Source organism: Cyprinodon tularosa, unplaced genomic scaffold (genome assembly GCF_016077235.1).
Source record: "Cyprinodon tularosa strain WSP-4 unplaced genomic scaffold, ASM1607723v1 ctg318, whole genome shotgun sequence".
Lineage (NCBI taxonomy): Eukaryota > Metazoa > Chordata > Actinopteri > Cyprinodontiformes > Cyprinodontidae > Cyprinodon > Cyprinodon tularosa.
In genome coordinates, this window is record NW_024039028.1 from 675,579 (window position 1) to 690,241 (window position 14,663).

General features: G+C 38.0%; 1 protein-coding gene across 2 annotated transcripts in view; it reads right to left on the reverse strand.

Annotated features, from left to right (window-relative positions):
- kitb (KIT proto-oncogene, receptor tyrosine kinase b) overlaps positions 1 to 14,663 on the reverse strand; it is a 34,319-nt gene that overhangs the window by 3,878 nt on the left and 15,778 nt on the right. Inside the window, exons 8-18 of one of the 2 annotated variants that reach the window (XM_038292795.1) lie at positions 14,027 to 14,141; positions 12,118 to 12,305; positions 11,585 to 11,691; positions 7,271 to 7,397; positions 5,690 to 5,794; positions 5,493 to 5,603; positions 4,623 to 4,761; positions 4,466 to 4,530; positions 3,887 to 3,978; positions 614 to 736; positions 220 to 331 (exon numbers count right to left, since the gene is read on the reverse strand). In XM_038292795.1, coding sequence (XP_038148723.1) covers positions 220 to 331; positions 614 to 736; positions 3,887 to 3,978; positions 4,466 to 4,530; positions 4,623 to 4,761; positions 5,493 to 5,603; positions 5,690 to 5,794; positions 7,271 to 7,397; positions 11,585 to 11,691; positions 12,118 to 12,305; positions 14,027 to 14,141 — 1,284 coding nt within the window. Of the gene's footprint in view, positions 1 to 219; positions 332 to 613; positions 737 to 3,886; positions 3,979 to 4,465; positions 4,534 to 4,622; positions 4,762 to 5,492; positions 5,604 to 5,689; positions 5,795 to 7,270; positions 7,398 to 11,584; positions 11,692 to 12,117; positions 12,306 to 14,026; positions 14,142 to 14,663 lie in introns of both variants that reach the window. The other variant, XM_038292794.1, reaches the window with a different exon arrangement.

The following is a 14,663-nucleotide window of genomic DNA, read 5'->3' on the forward strand; positions in this document are numbered from 1 at the left end:
TCCCTCTATTATATTACAGTTTAAAAACATATAGATTCACTGAAGTCAGCTCGGTCAGCTTAGTCATAATAATTGATTGCATTAGTGATTCCGCTAAGTGATGTTGCTGCTCAGAGAACGTCATCATAGCCTCTAATGAGGCTCCAGTCAGCTCGGACTGATGACCTTAATGGCTCCAGCATTATGAAAACATTAAAGAACTTTGAGTAGAAATGTTACCCAGAGAGAAGATTTCCCAGAGCAGGATCCCGTACGACCACACGTCGCTCTCGAAGGTGTAGACGCAGTCGAAAATGCTCTCAGGGGACATCCACTTAACAGGCAGGCGAGCCTTGAGAGAGGGTACATTACCTTATGGGATGTACTTTAAATGATCTACAGCTTTTTAATTATGTATGCAATTCTTTTACATGACAAAGCAAACACATAACATCTGATGATTTGCAGTGATCGATGATTAAGGACAAACAGAACCCAAACGTGACACTACCTTTTTATTTCTATCTCAAATGTATCATTGAAGGCAGCATTGTTGGATCCAAATGTGGAGATTGGAAACAATATACCAAGAAAAAAAGAGCAATGGATGAAGAGGAAGTGAAAGACGACTCACGTTTCCCCGGAGCACATAACTAGCGTCAGTGGTGATGTCTCGGGCCAGGCCGAAGTCACAGATCTTCGCCACCCTGCCATGAGTCAGCAGAACGTTTCTGGCTGCTAGATCCCTGTGAATACACTGCATGGGAAAATAAACATCAACTGATTATTGACCTTATAACCTGTTTTCTGCATCAGGTGACACAATAAATGTTGCTTAGTTCAAGACTTTGCAGCTGTTACTAAGATCTACATTGCAAGCAATATTAAATAAGAAAAGTATGTTAATCAGAAAAAAATAAGCAATGATGAAAGATATAGAATGGGCTACTGTTTCAACAATATGGTCTGATTTACAGGATAAATGAGCATATGTGGTAAACATTATACAAATCAGTTTGCGTAAAGTTGAACAACTTGTGACCTTGTGAACTTAGACGCTTTTTAAAAATTAACCAGAAAATACCAGTGCTTTAATTTGGGAATGTCCAACGTTCCGACGAGCAGTTAACATAAATCATTTCAGAACACATCATTTGAAGGGACTTTACAGAGACAGTTCAATCAGATCATACCGTCAGATTGGTTCAAAGTTTCCTATCTAAGGAAAAGCAGCTGATTGCATCGACTAATTGACTCGACAGCAACCCTCTTACCAAGCATGCATGCAGCGACAGTAGAGAGGAAAACTCCCTTTTAACAGGAAGAAACCTCCAACAGAATCAGGCTTAGTGTGAGCAGACTTCTGCCAAGGAGATAGAAGAAGACATAAAAAATGAGTATAGAAGCACCGATTTACAAATACAGTAAACTGTTGACCAGATGAGCTCTAAAGCAGTTTTCATGTCAAAAGGATGAAAGACAGCACATACAGTAATTTACAGTAAAAGCTGAGCACATAGCAATGCCTAGGATAGAAAAAGGACTAGGCACTGTAAAATTGGCTCCACTCTATAATCTATAATCAAAGATGTTGATATTTTTCTCCAGGATGGTGCCACAGCCAAACAGAAATAGAGCAGATGGGAAAAGCAGAGAGAACGTAGAGTTAAGGGTTGAACTAACAAATACTGCAGAATAGGAGAATAGATAGAAGGAAGCAGAGTGATGTAAAGTGATCCCTACTTCCTCCAGCAGGCTAAGCCTATAGAGGCATAACTATAGAGATACCTTAAGATAACCTGAGCCGATGTAAATATAATCTTTCTCAAAAATGACAGTTTCAAGCCTTGCCTTAAAAGTAAACAGGGTGTCTGCCTCATGGACTAACAACAAGATGTGTATAGCTGGCAGATCATCAATAAATCATGCTACTAATTGTCTGCAGTCTGAAGAAGTCAGACTATGTAGTTAGGGAACAGAAAAGGCCTGAGAATAAAGCCTTGAGGAACACCATGTTTAATCTTGATTTCCTGAGATCTTTAATGCAAATGGAAAAAGGAAGTCACTAAACAGCTTATTTCTAGTCTTATAAAAAAATACATCAGGCTAGATATGGACCCATAGTTATTCTTCTTCAGTGATCAGTGAATTTTTTTAAGCTTGGGGTTACACAACCTGGACTATCACTGATGTATAGGATCATAATTTAATCTGATTTTTCTCCTGTAGAGCAATTGACTGCCAGCTTTTGATGACGTTTGAGCATTTTCTGGGGCTTTATCCTGTTGAAGAAAAACTATACAGCCTTACCATGTTCAACACACTGCAATCTCTGTGCCGTTATTGCTGTCACATAAGAGATGGCCAGTTAAACACTTTAGTTTTCACTTTCTCATCCCTAAAATACTTTTCCACTTATGGCTTTTTTTTTTGTAGACATGATTGGATTTGTTCTTTTGATTTTTTCTTTTATGCCTCAAATCGTAATTGAAGTGACTGAATGAACAAGCCTATTCCCAAAACAAAGCATTTTCATTTATAACCCTTCCTTAAGTTCAGCAGATTGTTGTGACTGCTTGTTTCTATGTATGTAGACAGTCTATTTGTCAGGTTGTTTCTACTTCTTCAGCCTTTTAATGACGGTCTACAACATTTGTAGCGATAAAGCTGCAATGCTGTGCCTGAAACACTAATGTTGCTGGGTTCCTTCATTAGCACTGAAAATGGGGCTCATCTGTTGGCGAGGAATTTCATAGAAATATATAAATTGCGATAAATATTGCTGGTACCAAAAATACAGTTTATAGCTGTACTGTTATTAGGGATGAAAAATAATTCAGCTAAAGCTAGATCTACTGTACTTCATCATCATCATTGTAGAGCGCTTTAAAACAGCTACAGCTGAAATCAGAGGCCTTTACATAGCTAAAAATAATGAGACAAAATAAAAATATAAAATAAGGCAATACTATTTTTTTCTTTTAACTTAAATAAACAATATTACAACAACTAAGTCCTGCCAGTGTTAAAAGCCAGCGAACAAAAGTAAAAGCCATCTAGCATAAGCTGGCTAGAAACAGCAACACCCATAGATATTAGAGGAAGCATGAAAAGTAGCATTTAAAACCCTGAATTTTGAAGTAACTAAATAAAAAATGTAACCTAAACCATGTAGTAGATGTTCCCCTATTATTTTTAAAATGATCCAGCCAGAGCCACTCATCTATGATGCTATTGAAGAGGTGGTTTTAATTTTAGAAATGGAAATAAAAGCCGTTTTGGCAATATTGCACATTTCCACTGCTTCCATAATTGTAATTATTGAGAAAAGCAGAGTAGTTTATGCATGTACTTAGCAACCATACGGTAAACATACAGGCAGTATAACATTTCATGTCATGGGTTTTTTCTTTGAGCCTGTAAAAGTCCCTCTGTAAAGAAAAAAAACATCAAAGGAACAATAAAGACGAGACAAAATTGATGATACTGCCTTTGTGTTGCTGTTACTCATTTTAATGACTGCATTTGACAAGTGGTAGGAGATGGGATGAACTCATCTGGGTTTAAACAATAAGTGTATTTAAAAGGTAATTGATGAAAGCATGCAGCAACCATATTGGGAACATACAATGGATCATGGATCGTTTCTGGGGGACTGTAAAAGTCCTGGTTGAAATACAGTTTTCCTCCATACAGGTACAACTGTATGTAAACAATAAATAACTTAGGAGGGTTGGTTTAATTTATGTGCGACATAAGATTTAGAGTAAAAGCAGTGATGTTGTGTTTGTATTAATGCACCATCAGCTTTCTGTGTCTGCAGGCACTGAGCTTTAACATGATTTATACAGTAGCATCAGGAACTATATAATCTCCTCTGTACAAACAGAGTGTGGTAAAGTCTTACATTCTTGGAGGTAATGTACTCCATTCCTTTAGCAACCTGGTAGGAAAAGCTGAGGAGGTCTTCAGCATCCAGAGAGAGTTCTTCTATGTAATCTGAAATAAAGATTCCATTAGTCAGCTTCAGTACAGGAAGCTGCTGCACCCTAAATGCACCAGGAGCAGCAGCTGTAAGACTCTATAACCACTGTTCCAAGCAATCTCAATAAGTTGTTACATTCATGCAGTTTCTATCTTACTGTGTTGAATAACATGCTGCTGTCATTTTGCACATCTCTGATGTTGCTGCTATTTTCAAATATCTATTACTGCAGAAACGTCCATAGCTGTATATTGGATATTTATTCTCCAGGTGCACAGTTTTTATACTGTTAAAACACTTTACAGTACAGTATTTTATTGTTTATCTTTTAACTCTTCACTATTATGTCATTCTTATATGTTTTTCTAAGGTCCAAATTTGTGTGACCATTTTTTAATAATCTTTTTACTGCTGTAAGCACCAGAATTTCCCCATTAAAGAGATTTTCTATTCTATTTGCTTACTTCACTGCACGTTTGGGTAAAAATGCAAAAGAGGTACCTGACTGAGAGGATCTTTCTTTCTCAGAAGGACGCATAGGGATGTATCCTGTACCAGTTGCATCCCTGCTACACAAAAATATGTACACAGTCTTATGTGGTAAATTGAACCACTTTACTGGTATAATTAAAGCTGGGAATTTTGCACACATGAATACCTTGTCGGCTCCGACTGCTTTGACACGTTGCGATAGTAACCATCACCATCCTGGGAGCTCAGGAACGACTCTCTTTTTCTTCGAAGGAAGTTGAGCAGGTCACCATAGCAACAGTACTCTGTGATCACCAAAATTGGGCCTGGCAGGATTCAGGGATAAAAAAAAAAAAACACATTAAGGGAACAATAAAGATGAGACAAAAGATGATGATACTGCCTTTGTGTTGCTGTTAGTCATTTTAATGTCTGCATTTGACAAGTGGTAGGAGATGAGATGAACTCATCGGGTTTTAACAAAATATCTGTCAGGACATAACTCGTAATGAGGATCTTTACATGCCTTTAAAACATCTCTCAAGTGCTTTATGTGTCCATAACATAATAACATTGCATCCTCTTAGTTAGAAACCAATAAAAAGGCAGGATCCCAGTCAATACTGAGGTCTAGGTGGGCAGGTAATTGACATTGATCAGTGGTAAATTAGTGACAAACCGAACTACATCATGTCCTTCCCTTAGAGCTGGGCGGTATCTGATTTAGAATAGATATTGAGCAGTCAGCGGGTGAGCAGACAAACAGATAAAGTATGTTTCTAATCATTACAGGCAATCTTCCAAACAGTAGTGACTGCCATTAAAGACTAAACATCATTCATTTTTAGTTCCAGATAACTCAAATAAATAAAAATTTTTTTTATTAAAAGTAGATCACAATCTTTGATGATTCTGGTCATTTTAGCATGGTGCTTTTATGAGTTTTGAAACTTCTTTTTTGTATGGCTTTCTGTTTGAAATAATATCAATGTTCAGTTCATGAATGAACCATACTGTATACTGAATCACCGGTTTTGAATGTAGTGTTTTTTCTTACCTCCAACAGTGCAGGCTCCCAGCAGGTTAACGATGTTCACGTGGTTTCCAAGATAACTAAGAACCTTCAGCTCAGACATCAGTGCCTCCTTCTCCGTGGAATGTGCATTAGCTAAGAGGACATTGGTAAATGTACTTTCTATTTCTCTGTTCCATGCTGCATACATCATGAGAGAAAGGCCAAACTGACTGACTTACGTTTTAGCATCTTAACAGCAACGGTTGTGACAGTATCTGCAGAGCAAAGTCCATATGCAGTGGCCCTCACCACCTTTCCAAACGCCCCAGAGCCCAGGGTTTTACCTTTAAGATAAAAAAGCAATAGTGCTCTAATTTCAGGATTTTATCAGTAAGATTTATTTCGAATATTTCAAGATGTTAATATACTGTATGTTTCTTGTTACAGTTGACTCTTTTTGTCCTCATTGAGTATAAATCAAGATCAGTGCGTTCTGGATGTTAAATAAAAAAGAAATCACAGTAGTCTATAAATGCTGTACTTAGAAAGTGTAGTTACGATTGATCTTTCTTGAGGGAAATGGAGGGAGGAGACTTTAGTGAATTTTGCTCCAATATTGTTGCAAGCAAAGCAGTCATTTTGTAAATGATAATTTTAAAAAAGAACGAAAAAAAAAACAAATCCAGAAATAAAACTTAAAAAAAGGTTTGAATATAAAAAATGTTTTAAGAGTAACTTGGCTGTTTTCTCAGATAATTTTTTTATTTTATGTTTTCACTTAATATTTTTTACTGCATTTTTTTTTTACTTTTTTTTTTGTTTTTATATTTTCACATTTTTGAATTGCATTTCATTTCAGAACATGGTCTGCGTTTTCACAGGTCATGTTCTCTTGATGCTCACATCGACCAATAAAAAGGTTGTTGCTAACAACAACTCCGCCTCCCAGCACGGTGCCTGCGCCATCTTTGTTATTTGTTGCCACTTTCGCAACAGTGGTCACTGCTTTTTAAGGTGCATTGTGGGAAATTTCGAGTCCACTACTTTTTCATCCACTAGACGTTTGGAAACTCATCTAAAATGACAAAATATTTTCGTCCAAAAAGACAAAAATATTGTCTTTTTGGACAAAGACATTTGGACATAGCCAAATTTGAAGTTTTCAACAACAATGGAAGAAAAGTCACTCCATACTTTTGCTCCCTACTGAGTAAACACATTCTAGTTAGTGTAACTAAAGTAAAACATGTATTAAAAAACACAATCCTTTAGGTTCAAGTGAAAGATCTGTATTTTTGGTAGGAAAAACATTACAGGTCCCATTATTAGACCATGTTTCACAGATGGAGATCATTGGTGGAGCACTACCTCCTACTTCCCTGAGTAAATAATCTTTGGTTTCTTTGTAAATTACTCCTGAGTTCATACCATCATAAAATAGGGTTTTTTATAAACTGTAATGATGTGTCTGAGGTTGGAGTTGTTTTTACAGCAGTAGACGTCCCCTTTGGGCTTGATTCCTTTCATGACAGCTGTTAGCTTTTGGTGTAATCCCCATTGACAAGTCTATGGTCAATAAACAAGAGTCAATTTTCACTCATAAACACTGGGCGTGTTTTCATGAGGTGTGTAGGGCAGAACAGATTATTGGACTCGGGTCTTGGAAGCTGGTCCACGTTTGATGCCAAACTTGAAATTTCATCATCTAACATGACTAATCTTCGGTCTTGTATACACAGTCACATACAGATTTTACCTTTAAAATCCTGAGATAACCCTTAAAATAATGGATAGCAAGACAATAAGGTATGTCGTCATACCAAAGCGAAGCTTCTGTCGAGGAAACTCCCATTTCAGGTCATATGGCAGCTGGAGAGGGTCAATGTAGATGTAGTTGTTTCCATTAATGCTCTCAATGACCTTCCACTGAATCTGGAACTTTGGTTTCTGTGATGGATTGGAGAAAGGGGCTTACACAGAGAAAAACTCACAACACCTTATCATTATTACTTGATTTAATTCCCAGCATTGCTGACATCATTTTATGAATATCATCCTTTTGTATTACTTTCATTACCCCTTTCTCTAAAGTCTGGTTGATCAATGCTGTTTACTTGACAGCTTTAGTCTAGACTTCACCCTCGGGATCCTGCTGCAGATGCACCCGCTGGTACTGAAGGAGCCTGACTCATCGGAGCACAGCAAAAGCAACGCGCTCAGGGAGGGGAATTAACGACTTAAAGCGTCAGAGTGTCAAGAAATCCTTTAACTCCGCTGTGTTTTCACTCTAAATGGTTAATTGACTCTGTTCAAATTCATTAGCACACATTCATACTGATTAAAATAACATGCTTTTCCTCTTCTGTGCAAAAACTTTGTCACTGAGCCCAGGGAGACGGATGTCTCTAAGTTTAACACCCTCTGCACGCAGTGGAGGCAGACCTTATTAGTAAATGAGGACAGGATCTTTGCCAACAGCTACTGAAGCTATTTACAATTCTATGGTGAAAAAATGTCAGTGCTTCTCACTGCAGTTCATTAAACAAGGGTGTGTAGCAACTGATATGTAGGTTTGTAAAGGATTAATTGCACAGATGTGACATTTATGATGGCTGATCATAGGTTTACTGCTGCATTTGGAATATGGTAGGTACAGATTTTACATGTTAAGCTTAAACTAAAAGCTTAAACTAAGCTTAAATTAGAATAATTATCTCCTGAAATTAGACAGGAAAATCAATTAGTTGAGCAAAAATGCATGAGAAAAAACTTGACTGTGCGTTAACTAATCTCTATAACTTCCTAATCTTGTTCAGGGTGCAGTCGTCTTTGAACGGGTCACTGATCCATGACAGAGCCCACACCGAAACTAAAGATCAACCAATACAGGTTCCTTTAAGGCAGATTATCGAGACATCACTTTAACTAATCCCTGATATGTGCTGTTGATTTTTTTAAAGGTTCATATTGCTTTTTTACCCCCTCCACTTACATAATAGAAATATACAAATATAACAAATTTTACAAAGTCTAAATTTGTACAAGGACGAAATATTATTTAACAAATCAGAGATTAACAAAGGATAGCTAATGGAGGGAGCGGCAATGCATGCGCTTGACATCATCTCAAGGCTTGGCTGCAGTCACAAATTGGTGACTGCAGGCACTTAGTGGCCACTGCGATTCAAAAGACCCTGCTATTATCGGCCGCTAAATGTATCCATCTATGTCTAACAAAGACAGTTTAGAGCAGGCATGCAGGCATCAGAATTCTGACTTTTTCCCATGTTAAACTGAAGTAAAATTTAAAAATCAGTTAACTTTTTTTTTTTTTCAGTGGCCCTAATCCTCTTCCGTAGAAATCAGCCCTGGATCAGTCTCTAAAATCTGCAGGACGGTGGCCCTCGAGTGCCGACTGTTGGCACGCCTCTTCAGGCACATCTAGCAGTTCATACACTGCTTTTAAAACACAGCCCCCTATTTTACAGGGTTTTACATATTTTACAAGGTGCTAGGGTCATGGGGCTAGAAAACAGGCCCCATCTGTTACCCTTGGATAGATCATTGGTCTATTCTAGTCCACTACAGAGAAGAGACAAACATTCACAATGCCTTTCAATAGTTACAAGCACTCTACATTTACTTAAAGGTATTATGAAGGATTTTCGCAAGTTTTTTAAAAGACCCGCCTTCTCCCCTTAAAAAAAAAAAAATGCACATGCACCCTGTGCCCGCTCCAGAGAGGGAACACCTATTAAACATGTGGGAGAGCGTGCACAAGCCCATTTCTCCGTAATTTACTATTAGTGATGTGAGATGGATTTCTCCAAATAGCATGGCAAACTTTTCCTGTCGAGTAGAAACTTTGCAAACGAGGCATCAGTGGGAAGCCCGACCTGTGCTTTCAGTTCACGAAATCGTGTGAAAGAATCTCCCAAAAACACTCTGGTCTTGATTCCCACTTCTGAGGTCTTTCTTTTCTTCTCATGCACTTCGTAGACACTTTTTCTCTCATGAACCTTAGTCATTTTTAAAGAACCATGGTGAGAAAGGTGAGCTTCAATGACTGTCTGCAACCGTAGCTCATAACACATACAGGTGCTGGTCATAAAATTAGAATATCATGAAAAAGTAGATTGATTTCAGTAATTCCATTTAAAAAGTGAAACTTGTATATTATATTCATACATTACATACAAACTCATATATTTCAGATGTTTATTTTGTTTAATTTTGATGATTACAAATGACAACAAATGAAAATCTCAAATTCATCATATCAGAAAATTAGAATATTACTGAAGACCAATAAAAACAAAGGATTTATAGAAATGTTGGCCAACTGAAAAGTATGAACATGAAAAGTATGAGCATGTACAGCACTCAGTATTTAGTTGGGCCTCCTTTGGCCTGTATTACTGCAGCAATGCGGCGTGGCATGGAGTCGATCAGTCTGTGGCACTGCTCAGGTGTTATGATAGCCCAGGTTGCTCTAATAGTGGCTTTTAGCTCTTCTGAATTGTTGGGTCTGGTGTATTGCATCTTCTTCTTCACAATACCCCATAGATTTTCTATGGGGTTAAGGTCAGGAGAGTTTGCTGGCCAATTAAGAACAGGGATACCATGGTCCTTCAACCAGGTACTGGTAGCTTTGGCACTGTGTGCAGGTGCCAAGTCCTGTTGGAAAATGAAATCTGCATCTCCAAAAAGTTGGTCAGCTGCAGGAAGCATGAAGTGCTCTAAAACTTCCTGGTATGTGGCTGCGTTGACCCTGGACCTCAGAAAACACAATGGACCAACACCAGCAGATGACATGGCACCCCAAACCATCACTGACTGTGGAAACTTTACACTGGACTTCAAGCAACGTGGATGAAGTGCCTCTCTTCTTTTCCTCCAGACTCTGGGACCTTGATTTCCAAAGGAAATGCAAAATTTACTTTCATCAGAGAACATGACTTTGGACCACTCACCAGCAGTCCAGTCCTGTTTCTCTTTAGCCCAGGCAAGACGCTTCTGACGCTGTCTGTGGTTCAAGAGTGGCTTGACACAAGGAATGCGACAGCAGAAACCCATGTCTTTCATACGTCTGTGTGTGGTGGTTCTTGAAGCACTCACTCCAGCTGCAGTCCACTCTTTGTGAATCTCCCCCACATTTTTGAATGGGTTTTGTTTCACAATCCTCTCCAGGGTGCGGTTATCTCTCTTGCTTGTACACTTTTTTCGACCACATCTTTTCCTTCCCTTCGCCTCTCTATTAATGTGCTTGGACACTGAGCTCTGTGAACAGCCAGCCTCTTTAGCGATGACCTTTTGTGTCTTGCCCTCCTTGTGCAAGGTGTCGATGGTCATCCTTTGGACAACTGTCAAGTCAGCAGTCTTCCCCATGATTGTGTAGCCTATAGAACTAGACTGAAAGACCATTTAAAGGCTTTTGCAGGTGGTTTGAGTTAATTAGCTGATTAGAGTGTGGCACCAGGGGCCATCAATTTTGAACCTTTTCACAATATTCTAATTTTCTGATATGATGAATTTGAGATTTTCATTTGTTGTCATTTGTAATCATCAAAATTAAACAAAATAAACATCTGAAATATATGAGTTTGTATGTAATGTATGAATATAATATACAAGTTTCACTTTTTAAATGGAATTACTGAAATCAATCTACTTTTTCATGATATTCTAATTTTATGACCAGCACCTGTATATGCCTGAACGTGTGCATGTGCAGAAAAAGATAGCTAACTGGTGGCAAGCACATAGGACGTCCTTACGTAAGCATATCACCAGAATGAGTGACATTTAGGAGGACCACTTATTTAGATGATCCACCCGGAAAAAGAAGATCCTCCGCTATACCTTTCACCTGATCCTAATCCTAAAGTTCACTTAATTCTCACCTTATTCCTAAATTTAATAAACACTGCTCCCTCTGGCAACCACATTCACTTTATCGTAATAAACCGCATCCTACTTAATTATCCCGAGGATAACTTTACAGTTAGGGCTTATTTTTGCACTACATTGGCATGCCCTGATGTGTGATAGTGTTCTTGCTCATGTACATTTCCCTACCTTTCAAACCTGAAGAGGAATAGTAAAACCTTTGATTTTATACAGTGTGATCTCACCTGCATGTACTTATAGAAAAGCACCACTAGAATGAGGCTGAGGAAGACGCCAGTAGCCACCATGCCAGTTAGGAGAGGTGTGAAGAGTTTATGGGGGACAATGCGTTCTGTGAAATTAAAACACCCACACAAGACAATATTAGAAATCACACGGATGCACAAAATGGCAGGTTTACAGCATCCTCTAAACTTTTCCTACAAAGTTGTCGTGTTGTTCAAAGATGGTTAGGACTAATCGTCTATTAAGTAAATACACACACACACACACACAGTCTCATCCTCTTTGGTAACAGCAGACAGCTGCAGCAGTGGTGTTTGTGTCACAAGGATTAGTAAATCTACGCCACGTAATCCCAGCCTGCATTGTCAGCATACAGTAATCTTATTAAATCCGTACCCAGTAGGCACACACCTGGCTTCCCCATAAACAGGGTCACTGGGTTTCTGTGCATGCAGTGATAATGCCCCCCCCCCTCTCTGCTGTATCAGCCCTGTCTGGGTACAGGTGGTATGCGAGGTGTGGAATATGTTACCACCGATGGAGAACAGAGTATATGCCTCTTCTCCCTCTGTTGAAGCCACACACTCCAGAGTATGGTACTGAGCGTGCTCGCTGCTGATATTCACGCGGCTCTCCACCTCACTCCGGCCAAAGGCTGAATCTGACAGTACGGCTACTTCTGGGCTCTCCCATTGGGTGGCGTTGGGCAGGTGGGAGCACCTAATGAGACAGAAAAGTATTTCACATTTTAACCACATTTAAACCCATTTTTGATTCCTGTAAACACTTTTTTTTTCTAAACTCAAAGATCACTGTATAAAAAGCTTCTGGTAGAAACTCAAAGGCTCAACATGGGAGATTTTCTTTGGTTTTCTTTTGGTTTTCTTTGATTTTCTTTCCTTTTATTTTCCTGCACTGATTATATTCATATTTGTTTTTCTTAGATGTTTTCTATTCAATTAAAAAAGCCACAAAAAGATGAATTCCTCAGGCCAACCGCTTTTAAATTAGGACTGTGAAATTCTGTGCTGAAGTATTTTTACCCCTCAAAGCTTTTTTCATATTTTTCATGCAGAAACTGGGCATACCATTGAAGTGAATGGAAAATAAATTTGTATTTATCCCCATCACGTCTATGATTTATAGAACATCTTTTTTTGTCTCAATCATAGCTGCACCTAATTGAAGGAAAATTAGCTTTTTCAGGTTTAGTAAAAGCATTTTCCAAGTTTTTCCAGCAATTCTGAACTGGGTTAAATCATTGACTCTGACTGGGGCATCCTAACACATCAGCATGGTTTGATCTAAATGATTCCCTCATGTCTCTGGCTGTGTGTTAACAAGCTCTAACCTCTTCCATTATCTCCAGACTTGTGCAACCTCCTTAAGGATTTTCACATATTGCGCTCAATCCATCTTCTCACTATTTTACCTTCCCTGTCATTGCCACCCGCCAGCATCTCATCATAAAGATTTGTTGCATTCTCATGTGACCATAGCACTTCCTTTGACGTATGCACTGTGTCCTCTACATGACTTCAGGTTAAATCCCTTCGAGCCAAAACAGAAAATGAAGTTGAATAAAAATGCATGCCAAATATTCTGATTTGTAACTCATTAAAACAAAAAAGTTTTCCTTTGCTTTACAATGAAGCACTATTTTGTGTTTATAACATAAAATCTCAGCAAAGTGTGCTGAAACTTGCAGTTGTACCAAGACAAACTCAAAACTTAATTTCTTTATTTGTTACAATTACAGTTTTTTATGGAAACAACACTAAACAGTACAGAGGCACCAGGAAACAGGCAGCTGTTTGTATAAGTGTTGCAAGAAAATTTATAACCTGGTTTGATATAACTCTTCACATTCCTAAAAATAAACAATTCTTTTGGCATCTATTTTTGTGTGTTGGCATGTCTGTGTGTTTCGGTTGCTTGTGTGTTTTGTTGGCTTATAAAAGCTGTTAATCATTTTTTACTGTTTCCTTGATTTTTTTTGATAGATTTTCTTAATTTAAATAAGCGGTTAAAGAAGTCAAAAAAGAGTTTTCTTCTCATTTTCTCACGCCATCTGTGTTAAACATCTTAAGATCTTCAAATGCATATATTATTTTACACAGTGAATTAGCATAATAACAGTTTTATTAATTTTTTACTGCACATAATTGTCTCTGAAGGTGATCAGTTTCTGCTAATCGGCTAACTGTTCTGCTGTAGATGATGTATATGTCAACATTTCACAAGCCTTTTGTGAATCTGTAACAATTCAGCTGTTATAGCACCACAGAAGACAGAGCTGAGAAAGTAGAAGCCTATGAACCAATGGGACAAAACATAACCCAGATTTGAGGCAGATCATTTTAATAAATGCCTTATCAGCTTAATGATAGAGCAAATATGATGAGATGCTGATATGAAAATAAATATACTTTTTGAAATACCTTTTGCTGGGCAGTTCACAGAGGTACCAGCTAATTTTAGGCACTGGATAACCGGCGGCGATGCAGCGGACCTGACCATCCACTGGTCCCTCCTGGGCAATGATAACAGGCTTACCTTACAGCAGAAAATAAAAAGCAGCAAATAGATATGAGAGGTTCATAAAAACAAGTACAGTAACCTACAATTTCACTTTTTAGATGAATGCTTTAAAAAACCCTGGGTAGTTTAGATAACGACATATGTAGCTAGTTAAGTCTCAGTGGATCTAAAAATATACATGAACATCTGATGCGTTTTTACCATTTGAAATCTGCAAGATAATATAGAAATTCATCTTTATTTGTTGTGTTTTTCTTTCCCCAAAATGCTATAAGAACTAATGCTAAATTTCTTTTGATATTGTATGTTTGGTTAAAGGAGAAAGTTTAACTTCATATTTGGGTTTTCTCTGAATGAATTCAGGTTTTACATTATTACTATCAGCTCTCCGGAATGCCATGATTGCTGTTTATCTTTGCCTTTGATGCTCCTTAACTCAATATATCTTCAGATTTCTGACTTGTATTATTTTTTTTTCCTAACTTTACTCCTCTTTAAAGCCGACTCCAGAAACCTTTGGAGGAAGAGATTTCCAGC